Below are 22,029 nucleotides of genomic sequence, written 5' to 3'. Positions count from 1 at the left end.
GTTCCCGGGGTGTCACACACTGCGATGTGTGCTGCCTCGGGAACATTGAAGAACCTCACGTTCAATTCTAGACAAATGAATGATGTGCGCACGATGAACATTTTAACGTTCAATCGCAATCGCACGTCGCTGTCACACACTGCAATGTACCTTACGATGCCGGATGTGCGTCACTTACGACGGGACCCTGCCGACACGTTGTAAGATACATTGCAGCGTGTAGAGCAGCCTTTATACCTACTAACTCTTTTGTGGATAGATGACAAGTGATTGTGTGAAAATATGTGAATTTAGTGCAAGATTAACCCAAAATGAAACTGTTAAAACAAACAGAATATAAAATGTCTTTCATTTATTCAAGGTAATAAATTACAGATGGCCAGATTTGTTTGGTTAATTCTTCACATTACCTGATTGATTGCTGGAACCTTCAGTGAGAGCCAAGAACCTTTAGTAGTGGTAGTGTCTTGTGTAGGTTCATAGCACCCAGATCAAACAGATCAGACCCCCTGGTTTGTTTCTGTCTGATAGTGGCTACCCTTGCGGTGTGATCCCCCTGTGTATAACACAAATTAGCAATTCTGAATTACCTGCGGTGCCTATTGTGATACAAAATCTTCATTTCAAACGCTTTAGCTCGCTGAGCAATCTTGTATCCAATCCTCCCCATTCCAATAATTCCAAGCGTCATTCCAGTTATATCTCCCCCTACCCAGTTAGCGTCGAATTGATCGGTGTTGGGGGACAGTGCAATCTGGTGAGCTGCGCACAAGAATAAAACACTGAATCACATAAGAAATATGAATAATAGAACTGTTCATAATCAGAACCAAAAACAATAAGGCCCCGATTCATCAAGAGCAGCAATTTTCTCTCCATCATTATGAGAATGTGTGGTGGAATCAGATGCTCCTGATTCATTAAGAAGTGCACGTCTCTTAGGCTACTTTCACACATCCGGCTTTTGCAATGCGGCACAATCCGGCACTTTGCAGGAAAACCGCAACCGGTTTTTTTTTGCTGCCGGTTGCGTTTTTCCTGCATAGACTTTAATTAGTGCCGCATTGTGCCGCATGGGCTTGCGTTCGGTCCGGCTTTTGCCGCATGCGGCAGACTTAGCCGATGCGGCGGCCGGATGGAACGTTCCCTGGCACGTTTTTTGCTCCGGCAAAAAAAACCGCATCGCGCCGCATCCAGCCGATGCGGCGCTTTTCCCAATGCATCCCTATAGATGCCGGATGCGGCACGATGCGGCAAAAACCGCATCCGGCCGCCGCATGCGGTTTTTGCCACTGCGCATACTCAGTAGCATGCCGCAAGCGGCAAAAACCGGACCTACCGCATGTAAAAAACTTATGCAAAGGATGCGGTGTTTTCACCGCATCCGTTGCATAGGCTTCACAGCCGGATTGAGCCGCAGAGCTCAAGCCGGATGTGTGAAAGTAGCCTGAATGAATCAGTAGCATCTGAAAAGTGGCGTGTACCTCTTGTCAGACGGTCCTGATTACCTTAGTTGGGAACTAGAGTAAGATTTCTGCTGTAGGGAACACCACAGAAGTGTCATGTGGTGTCAGTAGCCCAAATCAAGACCAAAGGGTCTTTTTATTAAACCAGTGTCAGACAATTTTTAGTAACAAAGTTTGCCATACACAGTAGATAGATATCTGTCTAACCACAATGAGACCATCTGACCCTCTAATGATTATGGGTGTTTTCTCACTCTTTCTTGATGCTACACAGGGGAGATAAAATCAGTCGGTAGAATTACAACTTTAACAACCAGTAATTCATAAAGCACAATATTAGAAATGGGTCAGAAACACATGGAAAAGTCAATATATCAAATATTTCTTACTTTACTAAGTGGTGAAAATATGAGGGTGTCTGATAGACACTCACCCATTACGAACACAGTGGCTTGATGCCAGATGACACTACACAGCTGGCATCACCCCATAAACCCTTCCCTCTCGATTCCCACTGCACCAGCGCAATTGGCAAGAGACGGGTTCAGTGCCAGAATTAGCGCGTCTAATGGATGCGCCATGTTTGGAGTGGCTGTGAGCTGCCATTTTTTAGCCTGGGAAGGGTCAAATAACCATGGGCCTTCCCACCCTAACAATACCAGCCCCCAGCTGTCTGCTGTACCTTGGTTGGCTAAGAAAAATGGGGTGACCATTGTTAAATCAATGAAATATTTAAAAAAAAATAAATCAGTATGGGATCCCCTTTATTTTTGATACCCAGCCAAGTTACAGCTGAAGGTGGCAGTCTGCAGCTGCTACTTTACCTGTGCTGGTTTTGAAAAATAGGTGGGGACCCAAAGTCATTTTCCTTTTCTTTTATTATATATAATTGTACAAGCTATGTATCTATCTATCTATCTAGAATTTTTCTAGCTTTGCACATATTTTTCCACAAAAAAAAAAATAATTTCAGTATCATGTGTTTTTCTCCAATACCAGTGATACACATGTCACACGGATGATACACGAATGACTCACACATACAAACTGATGGCCACACGGATGAGCAAAACAAACTGTGCAACATGTGCATTTTTTACACAAACGTGTGAAGGGGGCCTTACACAGCCTGCTAAAAAAGCTGTAAGAAGAGAATCTACTACCATATGTATCCAGTAATTGCAGTGCATAACGACGGCTTGCGTAAGTTGTATATTTACATTACCCTCCATGAAATTCCTGGCTGCTACCAGTAGCAATGTCATTGCCAAGTCTGCTGTAGAATTGGTGACGGCATGCGGTGTATTAGCCACTTTTACACCATAGCTTGAAATCATCTTTATATCCAAGTGGTCAACTCCAGCTCCAGCGCTTGCCACTACTTTGAGCCGAGGTAGGCATCTCAGGAGCTCGCCATCAACATCTGGTTTGTTTCCCCAATTAAAGATGCATACAATCTTCTCTGCTAACTCTTCCTTGTGTTCCTTTAACTCTTTCATGGTAATTAAAGTAAAACGCTTCTTCAGAAAGTCCACATGTTCTTCCATAACTCCTTTAGGTCCTCCAATCTCCTCCACTAATGCTCCAGGCAGCTCTTTGCTTTCAGTCATTCTGAAAGCTGAAAAATAAATAAGGTAAAACAAATCAGTGAAGTTTGTGCTGCAATTTATAGCCAAACATTTGGTTAGTGTGATATTTCCCTTATTTACAAAGGATTAATTATTACATTTCCTATGGCACAGCTTTTGGATTGGAGCTAATTTTTAACTATCCTTCCTAGTTAGAATAGTGGTTATTATTTTGATTTATACGTTATATGAGTTCTTCCAGAATTTTCTTTCAGCGTTTCTTTTAAAACGCATCTCTTGGCAAGAAAAATGCTATTTTTGCACGTTTTTGCCACAGTTTTACTTACTTTTTTTCATTCATTTGAATGGGTGAAAATCGATGAAAGAATTCACATGGTACGGTAAAAAAAGAGAAACAACACAGTGTGAATGTGAATAAGATTTTAGAAATCTTAAATATTTTGCTAATACTATAAAATGCAGCAGTTTTTACACATGAAAGATCACATTGAAAATACTACAAAAACTCAGTGTGTGAATGGATCTTTTTGCTTGGTTCTCACTTTTCACATTCCTCCCATTAGAAAAAATCCCACATATTTACTTAAAGGAGTTTTCAAAGAAAGTACATTTTAATCAATAGATGTAGAAATAATAATAAGTTCCACAATTTCCGTGTTTAAAAAAATGTGCCCCTGCTATGTACTGTGTAATGGCCGTGTCTGACCATACAGGAACATGGTCTGATCATACCACAGCTCCTGGGCCAGAGAGGACATAAGTATACAGACATTACAGCACGGGATCCCAAATAATTCATTCTTTGGAGGTAAAACATTTTTAAAAAACAGGAGATTCTTTTTGTTTTACCTCGCAAAAAGAATCAGCTGTGACCTCGTGCGGTAAAGTCTTTATACGCTTTTGGATTCTCCCCGGCCCAGGAGATGTGGTATGATTAGGCCATGACCCTGTATCGTCAGACACCGCCATTACACAGTACATAGCAGGGTCACATAAATAACATTATCTCAGCCCAGAAACATTTTTTTTTAAACACCCATCCAATTGTGGAACATATTATTACTCCAAGATCAATTGATTAAAATGAACTTTAACTATGAATAATGGTATTTGTTCTTGTATAGCTTTTGATCATGTTTTTCACAGATAGAACACAGACTCATGTATAGTACTTGGGTCTGTTTAACTTTCCATGTCCATTTATGATTCGGTGTGGTCAGTGTACAGTCCTTATATGATCTATTTATAACACTGTAATGGGTAGGAGAAGATTATTTCTTTAATTGCGCATATAAGAAAATAATCACTAATGAAACTGAACTGCTAATGAAAATCTGATCCAAAACACTGACAAAATCAGTCAGTTTTTTTGCATACAAATTTCAGACGTCTGAATGTGGCTCTCAGTTAATTTTCTTATCTTTCCAATAACTAGGTTTCATACCACAGATAAACCACGTGTTCTGTTCATAAGTATATCTGGCATTACCATGCCCCCAAACTCTTATACTGTACAATACAACATGGTATCTTACATTTATCCTCCCCAAAACAAAATAACATGAACGCATTGTACCAGGAGAAGTTAGATCTAATAGGTCCTTAATGTTGAAGCAACTGTCACAAGACATCCGTGCAAGGGTCACTTCCATCTACAAGTCCAATAGTTACATTCTGGATAATTGTGTAACCTCTACATACTTTCATCCCATTGTGTAAGGACAGGTTCAGACAACTATGCAAAAATAGGGCCAGTCATGTACACAAATTGGGGACAGGACTGGCTCTGAGTACAGCTCCATGTGCTCAGCCAAATATCGGGTGGAAACAGGAGCTGTTTGCTATTGACATGCACTAGTCTGGTCCATAAATTAAACTATAGTACTGAATGCTGCAATTTATTTCACATGAACACTCAATCTGTGCTTAGAATCGGTCATAGCACGTTGATTTCTACGCCAGTCTGAACGAGCCCTTGCATAGAGCCCTGTGCAGGAAGCCTGTACGGCACAGTGGGAACCGCACTCTCCCCATTTGCTGACATACAGGCCTCTTTGGGTGCCGAATTCATGGAGATATTTTCCTTTCTAGGACCACATATTCGAGAAGTGAATACCTTTCTACACATGAGGTCTGGTGGAATATAATTTTTTTTAACTAGATTTGTACTGAAACTGACAAAAAAAAACATTTTTGGAGGCATACAGAAGTAAGGTAGCGGCTTCTAAGGTGCACTTTTTAACACTAGAAGTCCCAGAGAGGGGTCATTTAACATTTTTACCATTGGAACCCTATGGAGCTCGAAATTTCTAAGACTTCTAGTGTTAACAGAATTTGCCTGTATCATTTTCAGGATCAAAATGTAAAAAAGTAATCTTGCTAGTTTCTACGGAAACATTGATACTTTCTTGGGCTGGATTTTTTTGTTTTATATTTAATATGAGTCCGAAAAAGAAACAAAAAATGGTGCATAACTTTAACAATCTGCTACATTTTAGTCACACAACTTTCCTAATTTTTTTGTCTGTTGGCATATATTCTTTTATATAAATATACAAATGGCACATACAGTGGATCAAAGATCTGGGAATATGAATGAGCCCTAAGTGTATGTTAACAGGTACTAAAGTGCATTTATTGTAAAAGGTTCAGTATACTGTGGTGAATGAAGAGTGTGCCACGTAAGCGCATACAATACATGACAGTCAGCCATTCAGAAAGGCGGGGGAAAGGGAAATGCTCCCTATTGAAGACACCAAACTCAAAAGTATGGGAAAATTTATCACAAGAGGAATATGTGAAGCCAGTCTGCCTGAAACCACATTGCATTATTTTATGCCATACAATGTTTGATAAATTTATTGTATCTTTAGTTAGAACTACAGCAGCAAATAAAGGATCGGCACTTCAAACTTCATAAATGATTATAAAGGATCTATTCCATAATTATTCAGGATACAAGCAAAGAAAGAACGGGTTTTCGGCTATTTTTCAAACACATCTAGCCTTAAACTATATCCAAATACAGTACTGTATATGTACAAAAAGTAGTAGCCAGCAAATTAGTAATGAACCCCCCCATTCAATCTGCATATTCAATCAACTAAGTATCCAGGTTCAAGCGCATTCAGTTGATTAATTAGAAACCTTCCTTTTTATAAAAAAAATGTTTTGAGAAAATATATGCCAGTAAATAATTCAATGCAACATACAGATTGATAGGATGGTAAAATTGTGTAAGGAAAAAGTACATAACATATTAAAACTATAGCTATGAAAAAATCTATACAAAAAAAAAATGTTTTGCTTTTTTTTTTAAAAAACACCTTTGGATTTTTAAAAATAAATAAAGTCCATTAATTTATTCATTAACATCAACTTAATGCAATATAATACATTTTCAATCTTACTATAAACACATTACAATACATTTCATAGTATCAACCTTAGACAAGACACAATGCACACTAGTCCAAGTACTATATAAATAGCTATAGATAACAGGTAATGTCGTAGTCCCGATTCAGCCCGAGTGGATGGAGGGATTGCAGCTTATGGATTCAGAAGATCTCTCGACGTTTCAGCATCCTGACGCGATCTTCGCCTCTCCTGGGTAAGTGGACCTGCTCTAAAATTTGATAACGCAATTGAGATACATTATGTTTAAATTCACTAAAATGTTGCAGTACCGGTAATAATAGATTTTTTTTGTCTAATGGAATATTTATGATTAGATAGTCTCTCTTTGAATTTTAAAGTAGTCTCTCTCACATAAATTAACCACAGGGGCATTTCAAAATCTTTTCAACAAAACTACTCTCGCAGGTGTGGTAACCTTTGATCTTAAACGATTTCCCTGTGCGAGGATGATGAAGATAGAGTCACCTTAAATGAGCCCTGAGCAATGAACACAGTTTAGACAAGGAAAGGTGCTTGTAGTTGGTGGGGAAAGGAAAGTCTGTTTTGATTTAGATTTTCCACCCAAATCTGCTCTCACAACCTTATCCCTTATATTAGGAGCCCTGCGATGGTATATAGGAAGGGGCAAATGAAAATCTTTGATGTTTTGATAAGATTTTGTTAAAATATTACAATGTCTTTGCAGGATATGATGTATCAAATTAGACCAAGGATGATAAACATTACTAAACACTACTCTTCTTTAGTTCTTTAGTTTTAAATCTTTGGGGATCTAACTTTTTGTTCCTCCAACATTGATTTTGGGATAGCCCCGAACTTTAAATTTTTCTGACATTTCATTAAGTCTAAATTCACACAGTTCATTGTCAGTCACAATTCTACGTACCCATTGGTACTGTGAATGAGGTAGGGAACTCTTAAGATGTGGGGGTGGCTGCTTGAAAATTGCAATAGGTTATTCCTATCATTGATTTTTATGAATGAATATGTAATCAAATTCTGATTAGGACCTTTACACATGAATACATCCGAAAAACTAATTTTTTATGAATTCACTTGCATTGTACAATTAAATTGTGTCAATATTGAATTGATTTCCTGAACAAATAATCGAATCCAGGGAAGGCTGGAGCTAGAAATTCGGGATCCATGCTGGATACCTAGTATCTGTGCAGCGACCCTGAACTGTCTAACTATCTGAATTTGGCCATTCGGATAATTAACACAAATATAAAGGAAAAAAAAAGAAAATATTGAATAAGGCAGGAGCGTTAAACGTTATACCTATAGAGTCTCCAACGCGGCTGTAACACTATAACCAGGGCCGCTCATTAACCTCATACATATTCACTGCTTGTCCCACTTACTGGCAGTCCTACGTCTGATTTGTTGCAGTCAAACCACGCCCTCACCCTGTGTGACAGCATCTGATTGCTTAGAATCGAACATGCTGACTGCGGGTTTATATTTGTGTAAAAATAAATTAAAAAAATTGGAATAAGGTCCTCCCCATATCATGATACCCCAGCACAGCTAAAGCATAAGGCTCCAGGCTGCATCCCCCAGCCGTGTGCTTATCTTGGCTATGTATCAAATTAGAGGGACTCCATGCGGCTTTTAAATATTTAAATAAATAAAATGAAAAAAATCGGCATGTGTTACCTCCAATTTTAATACCTAGCCATTATAAAGCCAAAAGCTAGGGGCTAGTATTCTCAGACTGGGGAAACCCAGCCTAAAATAGCAGCCTGCAGCCCCCCAGAATTGTCGGTCTCCTCATATTGTGATACCCAGCACAGATAAAGGATACGGCTACAGGCTGCAACCCCCAGCTGTGTATCAAAATAAGAGAGACTCCATGCGGCTTTTTTTTAATAATTTAAAAATACGGTGTGCAGTACATCCCAATTTTGATAAATTTTGATAAAACCAACAGCTGGGGCCTGGTATTTTCAGGCTTGGGAGACCCATGGTTATTGGACTCCCAGAACAGTTGCATCCATTAAATGTGACAATCTCGGCACTTTACCCAGCTCATCACGATTGCCTTGATGTGGTGGTAATATAAGGGGTTAATGACAGCTCAGGTGACCTCATTGAACTCAGTGACCTCACCTCAGGTGAACTGAGTTCACAGACCTGCTTCACCTGGCAGAAAACTGCATTTGTTTTGACAAAAGATGCAGATCTGGTGCTGAAATTTATACACTAAATACCTGCAGAAAATTGGCATCTTCTGGCAAAAAAACGCATCAAAACACAATGTGGTTTTGATGCAGTATTGATGCGATATTTTGCCAGGAGATGCAAATTGTGTGCCGTAATCTGGTGCAGACATTTCAGCACCAAATTTGCATCTCGTGGCAGAAAACCGCACAAAAACAGCTTTGCTTTTTTTTTATTGTGAAGAGATACAGATTTGGTGCTGAAATTTATACACCATATTTCTGCACCAATCCTGGCCAAAAATTGCATCAAGACCACATCATGTTTTTTTGCCAGAAGATGCAGATTTGGAGCAGGAATAAGCATCTTTAGATAGAGCTGGGATAATTTAGGAAAACCTGCACTCACATGGGGTTGGACCTGATGGTCCGTGAGGCCCGTTCCAACTGTACCATTCTATGATTCTATGGTCTGGTGCAGGAATATGGTATAAAATTTCAGCTCCAAATTAATCTGCATCTATTGGCAAAAAAAAAAGCGTTTTTCTGCCAGGAGATGCAGGTCTGTGAACTCAGTTCACTTCAGGTGAGGTCGCTGAGTTCAATGAGGTCAGTTTACCTGTGGTCACAGGTGGGGTACCATGGGAACCTCCAGCTGTGACCGCAGATAAACTGAGTGACTTCACCGCTCACAACTGTGGCTCATTTAGTCTCTGCCTGAAGCCACAGTGTGCGGACATGTTCTGTACCCACGCGCTGTGACTTCAGTATGCAGCAGAGCAGGAATCGTCGTGGGACCTTGTGTGGATTACGCTGGAACTGGGTGTTTGGGGTTAATAAACTGGAGAAAGATGGTGTTTTTATTTTAAATAAAGAATTTTTTCAGTATTTGTGTTTATTTCTATTCACTTACAGATTAGTAATGGGGGGGGGGATGTTATAGACGCCTCCCATTACTAATCTAGGGTTTAGTGGCAGCTATGAGCAGTTATTAACCTCTTATATTACCCAGATTGCTACCGCACCAGCGCAATAAGGATGAGCTGGGTAAAGTACTAGGATTGCCGCATTTAATGGATGTGGCAATTATGGGCGGCTGCAGGTTGCTATTTTTAGGCTGGAGGGGGCCAATAGCCATGGGTCTCTCCAGCCTGAGAATACCAGCCCCCATCAGTTGCTTTTATCATGGCTGGGAATCAAAATTAGGGAGGATCACATGCAGTTTTTTAAAAATATTTAAATAATAAAAAGCCGCATGAGGTCCTTCTTATTTTGGTACACGGCCAAGATAAGCACACGGCTGTGTGCTGCAAGCTGAAGCTGTAGGTTTTATCTGTGCTGGGTATCACAATATGGGGAAATCCAACACCAATTTTATTTATTAATTTATTTTTACACTACTATAGGTATGCACACAGAAGTGTGATTTCAAACAGTCACACACACTGTCACAGAGCGATCTGATTGCAACCAATCAGAGGGAACCAGTGAATATGTATGAGGGTAACGAGCGGCCCCGGAACTAGTGTTACTGCCGCGCAGGAGACTTGGTAAGTATAATGTGCCTGCGCTAATCCTCCTAGCCCTCTCTACCACCATTTTAAAGCACAACATTCAGGTCCCCATAGACTTATATAGAGATCGATGTCCGGGCAGATATTCATGATTAATTCTGGTCCCGAATCAGGTTTTTTTTTAAATCTAGTTGGACCTACCAATCCTGAATATCTGCAGGTTCACCCATCACTAGTTAGAACACTTTAGCCTACACCCATTTGTCCAGTTCTTATGTACCGCCCCGCGACCTTGGCTGCGGCCGCCGAGCCGCTCGAATCCGGGCTCGTGTGTCGGTGGCTTGGGTGCCTCCGCACCCGGGGATCACTTCGCTCTGGAAGGGTGTAATGGCGGTGCACACAGGGGTTTTGGGGTGGTTGTTTGGTAAAGTTCGTGACACCACCCACGGGTTGTGGTGATTGTATGGTGGACACCACCGCTGCCGTTGACTAGGCCTCCCGGGGACAGTGTTATTCAGCTTGGTGTTAACCCCTCCGTGGGCAGGGGCGATGGTCCCGGGGGCCCACGGGAAGGCAAGGGCCGGGGTGCAGGGCGCAGGGTCACGGTGCAGCGCCGTGCGGTGCCTGACGGCACTGGTGTACTCACTCTGACACAAGATAACGGAGTCTCTGGTAAACCAAACGGTAGAATGGACGGGGCCCACAGCCGGCTGCGGTGTCCTCCCTGGAAAGGCTGGTGATGGCTGTCGTTTCCCTGCACCTGTGTTATGTAGTTTTTGACTCCTGTGCCTGGACACCGGTAGTCTGCTCCCCAGCGTGTAGGTGCCGTAGGAGCCCGTTTGCCCGCAGGCGCTGGCCCTTTGGATCTCTTGCCTTTGGCGGTGGCACTTATCCGGGATGGTTGGGCTGTGGCCATCAATTGGGACTTGGGTGGGAATGAACCCCTGAGGTCCAGACCGCAATCAGTAAATTCGACTATTAGGGCGGCTTGTAGCCTAGTCGGGGTCTAAGTACCCTGCCTGGTGCTTGGCTCCAATCGGCTCCCCGGTTCAGTACCGGCGGGCCACCGCCCGACCCCGGTCCTACAGTTCCACCGACCATTCACCAACTCCTGCAGATGGCCACCACCGTCTGCCAACCTTGCTGGAGGTGCCTGAGCTCCGACCCAGACACCTAGACAGTCCGTGGCAGGCCTGGTCCCAGGTCTGCCTGCACGTCTTACTCCTCTCCTCTCTCCTGTACTCCACTCAACTGTTGTGTTTTTCCCGCCTCTAGGCCTGTGAACTCCTCGGTAGGCGGAGTCAACCGCCTGGCTCCGCCCCACTTGGTGTGGACATCAGACCCTGGAGGGTGGCAACAAGGATTTTTGTTTGACTGTTGTCACCTGTCCGACCTGTGTGTGGTGTTGTGTCTGTGACTACCTGGCTAGTCCAGGGCGTCACACTTACACCACCCTCAATTGAAGTAAGAATTGCAAACAGTTCTGGTCTAGATCTATTTGCCAAGCTAACCAAGGCTACTTTCCCACCCACAGTTCAAATGAGACAAGAACGGCCTAAAATCATAAAAAGTCACATTTTTGTGCACAAAGAACAATGTTTAACAAGAATTTCTATTTTTTTAATGCCCAAAAACTGGTGTAAAAAACATGATAAATTCCCCCAATGTGTCCTTTGTGTTCCCTTATAAATGGCTAATGATTCGGTAGGATTTGAACATAGTCATTTAAACATCTGCTCTTTTTGGGCTTAGGAGTCCAGTGAGTCACTCCCAATGACTGAATCTTCCCCGTGTAAGGCCATATTCACACATTGCAATTTGAAGTCTGAACCATACTTTAATTTTTCAGGTGATTTATTTTGTAAGGTGTGAATGGGATTTTGAAAAAAACATTTCCTTGTACTGTACTGTAAATTGCTGTAGATACTGAGTAAATACAAGTTCATTTAAATATGATCCCAAAGCTACACATTAACCAGCTCACTCCTCTTTTCTAATCAGTACCAATAGCCAAAGTGCACAATATTTTGTACTATACCGGTGGCTTTGCTTGCAGAAAATGATATGTTAAATTGTTGGTTATAAATTTGCTAAGGTTAAATCTACAGTTATGAAAACTGCCTCACAGTCAGACTGTACTAGCTGTCCATAGCAGCCAGAGCTCAGCTTTCACTTTACCTCAGCAGCTTCAATTGCTATAGGCAACCAGAACAATCTTAGGTCTCATTTACACATCCATGCAAATGTAGCCCCCTGGGGTAACAGGTGCCGCAGAGGACTGCATTAGCCCGGGTTCCTGGAAGACCAATGCTGGTAACTGCACGACACACACAAACTGCCCTTTTCCCAGGCTGAGCAACAGGCTAGCAATGGGTTTATAGGGGTAGCTGCTCATTGGCTGGGACCTGTCCAATCCGGTAGCCGGAAGCTCAGGGCAGGGGTGTGGTCAGTTTTGACAGTTGAGAGTAGTCTGGTAGGATAGTAGGAGGTGAAGGAAGTGTCAGTTGGAGAAGATGGTCAATATTTGTGGGGTCAGAAGGAGACCGGTCACCCAAAGGGGAATAGAGCCACTACTTTAAGGGACCGAGCACGGCGGGGTACAGGACCCTGGTTCGGACGGAAGCTCCAGGCCCATCCGATAATCCTGCAGGTGATCGGGGACTTTCATGGCCACCTACCACCAAAGAGTACGGGGCACAGTAGCAAAGTGGGAACCCGGGAACAGGGGCAGGAGTCCAACCTTTAAATTGGTTCAAGCTGTCTGCCAGACGTACTTGGGGAAGAGACAGACAAAGACCAGGTCGGGACCCTAAGACGCTCCAGGACACAGGGACCCCCAATTTAGTAAAGTGAAAAGGAGGAAGAGCTCATTGGGTCGCCATACCAGCACTGGCACTAAGGGAACCCAGGACCCACAGAACCAGCACGAACCGGGTTGCTGAACCAGAGCAGTAAGTAAAGAACAAGCTGCCCCGCAGTCCCTGTGTACGTCTGAATTCTTTCTGCACCCCTACAACAGTCAACATCCACACTTGGGCTCAGCCTTACTTGCGGAGGGCCTTGTCACCTAAACTGCTTATTAACACCTGCCCCAGCAGTGACAGACTATGCAGCGGCGGCTTTTAAACATTGCTGCATACCGCAAGTGGCGTCATGGACATTAAAAACTATCTATCCCCTGTAAATATAACCCCTTTTACAATCGGCCCTTGGGGTCACGGAACTGGGCACTGGCCTCTACTGACAGACTCTGAGAACTGGACGCCCGAGTCCGATCAGCTCCCCTGCAGGCCCTGAGGCGCGGTAACTTGTTTGGCGTCACGAACAGGATGCAAACAAGGCCCAGTAATCCTGGGTGACATGTGCCTTAAGAACTGTGTTTTGTTACTGGACTTTGCCGCCATTTTGTTTGACAGAAAAATAACTGCGCCACAGACTGCAAAAGGGTGCGAGGATGAGGCCCCGCCCTCTGGGAGTGTCTGACAATGTAACACGAAACTAAAGCAGGGACGCCGGAACCCTGCTGCAGAATGTTTCCGGGAGCAGCAGGAAGATGGCGACTCCAAGCGATCAGGGAGCGGAACCAGGCCACACCGCTATACCACCCGGCCGAGACTAGCCAGGCCGCAACAGCACCAGGCACCGCAAAGGAGGACGTCGCTCCAGAGACCAGCGCCAAGGTACTGTGGCAAGCTGCTGCCGGAGACCCGGCAGCGGACCACCGGGGTTCACTCCAGAACTGGAGGCCCGCCAGCCAGACCCGTTGGAGAAGGATTCCCCATCTGCTTTGGGGGAGCCATGGCTGTCCCGGTTAGGGTGTCCAGCAGGGGGCGCTGCTGTGGTGCTAGTCCCCGCTTCCTCCCTAGACTTCAGCTTCCAATGTTAAAATGTATGTAGCTGAACCAGGTAACCCAGTTTTCAGTTAAAAATGTTTGAGTGATATTTGAAAAGGTTTCTAAACATGGACCGCAGTCACAGGACTGGTTGTGACAAGAACTGACTTTGTAAATAGTTGCACCAGTTGTGCCTATAGCAGAGTACAACCTTATCCAAGGACTCTAATGGACACCGCCACCAAGGAGAGGTCGGTCGCAGGAAAGGTCTGCGGTGGAGTAGGCCGAGGCCTGGTCACCATGGAAACCGGTGACCTTCCTCCTAGGGGTTTTATGACCAGGACCTTTGGGTGGTGGGTGATGGGAAGGGTACTCCAATTAGTAACGTTTAAGGAAATGCCTCCCTTGCATGGGAAGACTTTTTAATTGTAATGTTATTGAGAAAATTTAAAATGCGGAACTTATCTGGTTTGTTTTGCAGCCCGCGGACATGCTGGAATTAACCAAGGGGAAGGGGAATAGAGCCAGTACCCTAAGAGACCGAGCACGGCGGGGCACAGGACCCTATTTCGGACGGAAGCTCCAGGCCCATCCGATAATCCTGCAGGTGATCGGGGACTTTCATGGCCACCTACCACCAAAGAATACGGGGCACAGTAGCAAAGTGGGAACCCGGGAACAGGGACAGGAGTCCAACCCTTAAATTGGTTCAAGCTGTCTGCCAGACGTACTCGGGGAAGAGACAGACAGAAAGACCAAGGAGGGACCCTAAGACGCTCCAGGCCACAGGGACCTCCAATTTAATAAAGTGCAAAGGAGGAAGAGCTCATTGGGTCGCCATACCAGCACTGGCACTAAGGGAACCCAGCGGCGGCTTCTACACATTGCCGCATACCGCAAGTGGCGTCACGGAAATTAAAAACTATCTATCCCCTGTAAATATAACCCCTTTCATAAGCGGCCCCTGGGGTCACGGAACCAGGCACTGGCCCCCACTGACATAGACTAATGAGAACTGGACGCCCGAGTCCGATCAGCTCCCCTGCAGGCCCTGGGGCGTGGCACAAAACACACACATTTTTAACGGTCTGTTGTGAAGGTGTGTGTGTCTGTCTAGCATGCGCTGTCAGTGTGCGATCCGTGTGACATTTGCATAGCACACTGACAGAATGAACTTCTATACCTGTCCATGGTGCTACTGTCTCCGATGCTGCTGCTACTTCTGGGTCCGCAGTGCAGTGAATATGCATGAGCATAATGTGCGGGCCCGGAAGCAGAAGACAGCAGTGAGTATAGAAAATCATTTTATTTCAAAGATGCGTTTTCTCCGGCACGTCTCACACGGATCTCATCAGTGTGTGGTCCATGTGACACTCGTGCTGCCGGAGAAAAAAGGACATTTTGCCGTGTGGAGCACACAGACACACGTACGTGAGAAAACACTGATGTGTGCGCAGACCCATTGATTTTAATGGGTCTGCGTATGTCCGTGTCTCCGGTACGTATGAAAATGGTGTCATACATTCCAGAATCAAGGATGTGTGAAGGGATCTTACTGTGAGGCAACTTTCATAAATTAGGTCCCAGTTACTTCTGCACTGGTTGTTGACAGCCGTTGCTATAGTTACAGACTTTAGAGCGAGTTATCAGGTTGCCCCACTATATAATATAATTCACTTATATAGCGCCATTAATGCTACAGCACTTTACATACATCAGCAACACTGTCCCCATTGGGGCTCACAATCTAAAGTCCCTATCAGTGTGTCTTTGGATAGTGACTATATGGTTGTTGCTCCTCTTAGAGCGACTCTTTGGCGCAGTCGTTTTAATTTTTTAAGACCCTTTGGGCAAAACCTGTGGTTCTGCATTCAGCACACAGACTCCCATTTTCTCTATTTCTATATAGCCTAAATTCAGGGGTGGAGGGCAAATGTGAAGGGGGGAGATTTTGAGTTTTAGGCTATGTTCACACACTGTGTTTTTTACCCACGTTTTTGGTCTGTTTTTGCTGCAGAAATTTCTTGAGAAATTCTTGTAACTTTTCTGCAGACATTTCCCAGCAAAACCTATGGCAAAAAAAATTAGCTGTGCGCACACTGCGTTTTTTTCTTAAGAAAATTCTTTCAGTAGATTTTCTTACGAAAAAGAATGAGCATGTCTCTTCTTTTCTGCAGCTAACTTTATGTCACTCCATTGACTGTAATGTAATCATGAAATAGCGCAGGAATAACGCAGGTAGCAAGTGATGTGCGTTATTCCTGTGTTATTCCTGCGTTATTTCGCATTTTCGGGACATAGTGTACATCCCTGCCCTGCATTTTGCAGGGAAGTGATGTCACTAGGACAGGAAGAGGAAGAGAAAAAAAAAAGCGTGTGCTCCGCCGTATTTTTACCGTCCAGCCGAGGTAAACACAGCGACGGTCCGGTATTCTCAGGCTGGGGAGGGTGAGGGCCAGGGTTAATGCCCCCCTCCTTCCCCCCGCAGCCCAGAATATAAGCCTGCAGCTGCCCCGGGACTGTCGCATCCATTATGCGGCAGTCCCGGCGTGTTACCGTCTTCCTGTTGCCGTGATGCGGTGTCAATCAGGGTAATATGGAGTTAACGGCAACCAATAGCTGCCGCTAAGTCCAAGATTAGTAATGGCAGTGTCTATGACATGCCGTCACTAATCTGTAAGTGAAAGTAAAGAAACACTCACACACACTGAATAATCCTTTATTTTGAATAAAAGACAAAAAGCCCCTCTTTCTCCACTGTTTTAAACCCCCCCGAAACACACAGCTTCGACATAATCCACAGCGATGTCCTGCGGCGCTTCCAGCCCTGCTCCAGCCGCGTGTGACAGTTCTCCACGCAGCCTCGGTCAGGGAGCGAGTGCTGAATGCGGCTCCTGAGCGAGGTGCAGAGGTGACTCCAGGACATTTCTCACGGCCGCTGATGTGAACACACTACCGGCCGCGAGAAGTGCAGTGTGTTGGGGGAAAAATCATAAATAAAGCTGGAATATCTCCTGAATGCTGCCACCTCTTTTGACCTGAAAATTCATCTGTTTCATCCACAGGTATGTGATACTGCTCCAACCACTGCCATCCCCATTGAAGTCTATCCTTTCCTGTATGTTATTTCTTCTGGTATGTGATACTGCTCCAACCACTGCCATCCCTATCTGAATTTCATATTCTTCTAACTCTTAGTTCTTGGTTCACACCTGTCTACTTCTTCTGCATCTTAAGTAGTTTGTTTTCTAGCTGTGAAGTAGTCCAAATGTTTCTCTTAGTTTGTACTTACTAATTCACCCCTGGTGTGTTTCTCAGAGCTCTCTTCCTCTATCCCCCTCCCCTCTGCTCACACCTGAGTCATTTTCTAGGCCTCTAGAGTTGTATAAATTTGTTGGCTCAGGTCTGTTATGACCATGGTCTGTGTGATTTCATAAGTGGGATTTTCTAAGTGGGCAATCAGAAATATTCCAGAAGTGACCAGAAGGTGACCGTTACCCCTATTACTGTGTGTCTGTCACTTGCATTTTTCCCCTACACATTTTCATATTCCCATATGTAAACCCTAAACTCACCATGTTCACCTATGCCCTCACAGTCTTTGCTCCACTCCTCCTCACTCTCCTTCGCTATCCCCAAACGCCAGCACTCGCCAAACAAATATTAATTTCCCATTCCCTTTTACCTCCCCACCTGTCCTCATCTGCTGACCTGCTCCTAAATCTCAGGTCTCTCTTAACACGCAGACCATGCCGTCCACTCTCCTTCTCCCACCTGCTCTCCCTTTCTTTACTTCTCCTCACTGCTGGTGACATATCTCCCAATCCTGGACCCCCCCAGATTGGACACTCCTCTCTACCACCCCCTTATCGCTCCACACTTACTAGTAACTACTGCAACCTCTCCAATATAAAACCAATTAACCTCTCACCCACTCCGCCGCCCACTCTCTCTGGAGCGCTGTGGAATGCCCGTTCGGTCTGTAACAAACTGCACATCATTCACGACCTCTTTACCTCTAGCAACCTATCCTTTCTGGGCATCACTGAAACATGGCTGACACCATCCAACACTGCCTCCCCTGCTGCACTATGCTACGGTGGCCTTCACTTCACCCACACTCCTCGCTCTGGCAATAGACAAGGTGGAGGAGTGGGCCTCCTCTTTCTAACAACTGCAGCTTTAATCCAATCCCACCTCTACCCTCCCTTGTCCCGCCTTCCTTTGAAGTGCACTCTGTCCGCATCTATTCTCCTTCCAACCTCCAATTGGCCGTCATATACAGACCACCAGGCCCTACCACTTCCTTTATCGACCAGTTCTCTGCCTGGCTTCTACACTTTCTCTCTACTGACATTCCCACTATCATCATGGGTGACTTCAACATCCCCACTGACACCCGCCAGTCAGCAGCCTCCAAACTACTCTCCCTTGTTTTATCTTTTGGTCTCTCAGTGGTCCACCTCTGCCACCCATAAAGATGGACACACATTAGACCTTATCTTCACCCGTCTCTGCTCTCTATCTAACCTCACTACCTCCCCTCTCCCCTTATCTGACCACCATCTATTGACCTTCTCTGCTCTGTTCTCCTCACCTGCCCCTCCTGTCCAGCACCTATCACACCCTCGCAGAAACCTCGCACACGTCAACATACACACCCTTTCTGACTCTATCCTACCACTGTCCTCCATATCTTCAGTCCATGACACAAACTGTGCCACCACTTTCTACAACACCACTCTCACATCAGCTATTGATTCAGTTGCTCCTCTTGTGCATGGGAGAGTGAGACAAATCAATAGACAACCCTGGCACAACAGCCTCACTAAAAAACTGCGGCAAGTGTCTAGGGCTGCAGAGCGGCGCTGGAAGAAAACGCACTCCCAGGAAGACTTCACCACATTCAAAAATGCAATTCACACATTTCGCTTGGCCCTTACCTCGGCTAAACAGGAATACTTCAGAAACCTCATATCCTCTTTAACACACAACCCCAAACAGTTATTCAATACTTTCAACTCCCTCCTTCGCCCACCACTGCCCCCTCCAACCTCCCTCATTTCCGCAGATGAATTTGCCACATATTTCAAAGAAAAGATCGACCAAACCAGACAAGTCTTTTCTGCTCAACCACCACAACCCCTTCATATAACAGACCACTGCTCCTCCCCCATAAACTTCCTCTCCACTATCACCGAAGAAGAGCTTGCATATCTTCTCTCAAAAGCGCACCTCACCACCTGCGCACTTGATCCCATCCCAACCCACCTCCTCCCCAACCTCACCACTATCCTAATTCCAGCCTTAACCCATCTCTTCAACCTATCTTTAACGACTGGTACCTTCCCTTCTGCCTTTAAACATGCAACAGTCACACCCATCCTAAAGAAACCTTCCCTCGACCCAACCTCTGCTGCCAGCTATCGCCCCATATCGCTACTCCCATTCGCCTCAAAACTCCTGGAACAGCACGTCCATGCTGAAATTTCCTCCCACCTCTCCTCTAACACTCTCTTTGACAACCTACAGTCCGGCTTCCGTCCACATCATTCGACTGAAACTGCCCTGACTAAAATCACAAATGACTTACTGCCAAAGCTAACAACCACTTCTCTATACTCCTACTTCTAGACCTATCCTCAGCTTTTGACACTGTTGACCACTCCCTCCTACTACAGATCCTCTCTTCCCTTGGTGTCAGAGACCTCGCCCTCTTCATACCTCTCCAACCGCACTTTTAGTGTCTCCCACTCCCACACAACCTCTTCATCCCGTCCTCTCTCTGTTGGTGTCCCTCAAGGCTCTGTCCTGGGACCATTACTCTTTTCTATCTATACATTTGGCCTGGGACAACTCAAAGTCCCATGACTTCCAGTACCACCTATATGCCGATGACACTCAGATCTACCTCTCTGGCCCAGATGTTACATCTCTGCTGTCCAGAATCCCAGAGTGCCTATCTACTATATCTTCCTTCTTCTCCTCTCGCTTCCTAAAGCTCAATGTAGCCAAAACTGAACTGATCATCTTTCCTCCATCTCACCTACACTCTCTACCTGACCTATTACAATAAATAACATCACGCTCTCCCCAGCACTTAAAGTTCGGTGCCTCGGAGTGACTTTTGACTCTGCCTTGTCCTTCATACCACACATTCAATCCCTCACCACCTCCTGTCGTCTTCAACTCAAAAATATTTCCAGAATCCGTCCCTTCCTCAATTCTCAATCTACAAAAATGCTAGTGCATGCCCTCATAATCTCCCGCCTCGACTACTGCAACATCCTCCTATGTGGTCTCCCTGCTAACACGCTCGCCCCTCTCCAGTCCATCCTTAATGCTGCTGCCCGACTGATCCACCTCTCGCCTCACTACCACCCTGCTTCTCCTCTCTGCATGTCCCTTCACTGGCTCCCAATCTTCCATCGTATCCAATTCAAACTACTAATACTGACTTACAAAGCCATCCACAAATTGTCTCCTCCATATATCTCTGAACTAATCTCTTGCTACACTCCAAAACGTAATCTCCGGTCCTCCCAAGATCTCCTTCTCTCCTCCTCTCTCATTCGCTCCTCATGCAACCGCCTCCAAGACTTCTCCCGAACATCCCCAGTCTTCTGGAACTCGATGCCTCAACACGTCAGATTATCTACTACACTTGCAAACTTCAAAGGGAACCTAAAGACTCATCTGTTCAGAAATGCCTATAACCTTCAATGACCTCACTGCTTCACCACCGTGCGGCGCTGCCGCCCCACCACCGTACGGAGCTGCCGCCTCACCACCGCGCGGAGCTGCCGCCCCACCACCGTACGGAGCTGCCGCCCCACCACCGTGCGGAGCTGCCGCCCCACCTACACCCCACCTACTGTCTCCTCCCCATAATCTTATAGAATGTAAGCCCGCAAGGGTAGGGTGCTCTTCCCTCTGTACTAGTCTGTCTACTGTAACTTGTATATGTATTCTGTATGTAACCCCCTTCTCATGTACAGCACCATGGAATCAATGGTGCTCTATAAATAAATAATAATAATAATCTATCCCTCTTATCTATCCCTCTATTATCTTTCTATTTTATCCATCTCCCTAAATATCTATCTATATCTACCTATCTATTCCCTAAATATCTATCTATCCATCCATCATTATCTATCTATACCCCTAAATATCTATTATCTATATATCTATCAATCCATCTATCCCTCTATCATCTATCTCTGTATTATCTATTTTTTTTCCATTTTCAACGTGCTTTATTGCTGTAAAGGCATTAAAAAACGCAGGGACCAACCTGAAAAGAAACACACCACAAACGCACCAAAAACCTGCGTTATTGGTGCGTTTTTTAACGCAGGTGCGCTAATCCTTCACTCAAGAAATTTCTTAAGAAAAATCATTTTTCTAGTGTGAACATAGCCTTAATGTTCGCAGTATTCTTAGTCTGGTTGTAAGGCTGGGCTGTACGCTTCACTCAAATCGGGTGAATCCTGGTTTTGTATTCAACAGGCGCCACACAGCTCTAACCAGGCAATGGCTGCTGTTTAACTATGTAAATGCTGCCCCAGCTGTCCAGACATGGCCTCCACAGCACCGTACTGCAGAAATACCGCAGGACTATACATGGCCCTGCTCCTCCACTCACCTCCAGCTGGTAAACTGCAGAACAACAGCTGCTGACCTCTCAGACTCCAGCACTGCGCACGCATGCGCGGTGTTAACCCTGCCCATTCACACTTCATGCTGACTCTGCCTGCCCAGTTCTGGCAATCAGCCACAGCTCTCTATTTACACTTCCCCGTGCTCTGAGAAGTATCTTACTCTACAGCAGCTGCGGAACTACAATTCCCAGCCCCACCAGCCGGAGTGACAGCGTCCATGTAGTGCCATCGCGGAGGTTACTATAATCCTGAATAATACACTGGCGCACGTGGGTTGTCACCATGACAACCTGTGACAGACGGATACATCACCCTCCTCCTATATATGGCGCTGACTTTCTGAAAGGGGCGGAGTCGTGACGTCACTAGCTACGGCGG

The 22,029-nt window shown here is 45.0% G+C and overlaps 1 protein-coding gene across 2 annotated transcripts in view; it reads right to left on the bottom strand.

Moving 5' to 3' along the window:
- Window positions 1-21,747, bottom strand: part of LOC142243085 (glyoxylate/hydroxypyruvate reductase B-like) — a 42,972-nt gene extending 21,225 nt beyond the window's left edge. For both annotated transcript variants that reach the window (XM_075314663.1, XM_075314662.1), the window contains exons 1-3: window positions 21,636-21,747; window positions 2,692-3,084; window positions 591-762 (exon numbers count right to left, since the gene is read on the bottom strand). In XM_075314663.1, coding sequence (XP_075170778.1) covers window positions 591-762; window positions 2,692-3,084; window positions 21,636-21,732 — 662 coding nt within the window. In that variant the 5' untranslated portion in view covers window positions 21,733-21,747. The remainder of the gene's footprint in view (window positions 1-590; window positions 763-2,691; window positions 3,085-21,635) is intronic.
- Between the last annotated feature and the right edge of the window lie 282 nt (window positions 21,748-22,029).

Source organism: Anomaloglossus baeobatrachus, chromosome 6 (assembly GCF_048569485.1).
Source record: "Anomaloglossus baeobatrachus isolate aAnoBae1 chromosome 6, aAnoBae1.hap1, whole genome shotgun sequence".
Lineage (NCBI taxonomy): Eukaryota > Metazoa > Chordata > Amphibia > Anura > Aromobatidae > Anomaloglossus > Anomaloglossus baeobatrachus.
The sequence above is the reverse complement of the archived record's forward strand: the minus strand, read 5'-3'. Positions and strand labels throughout refer to the sequence as shown.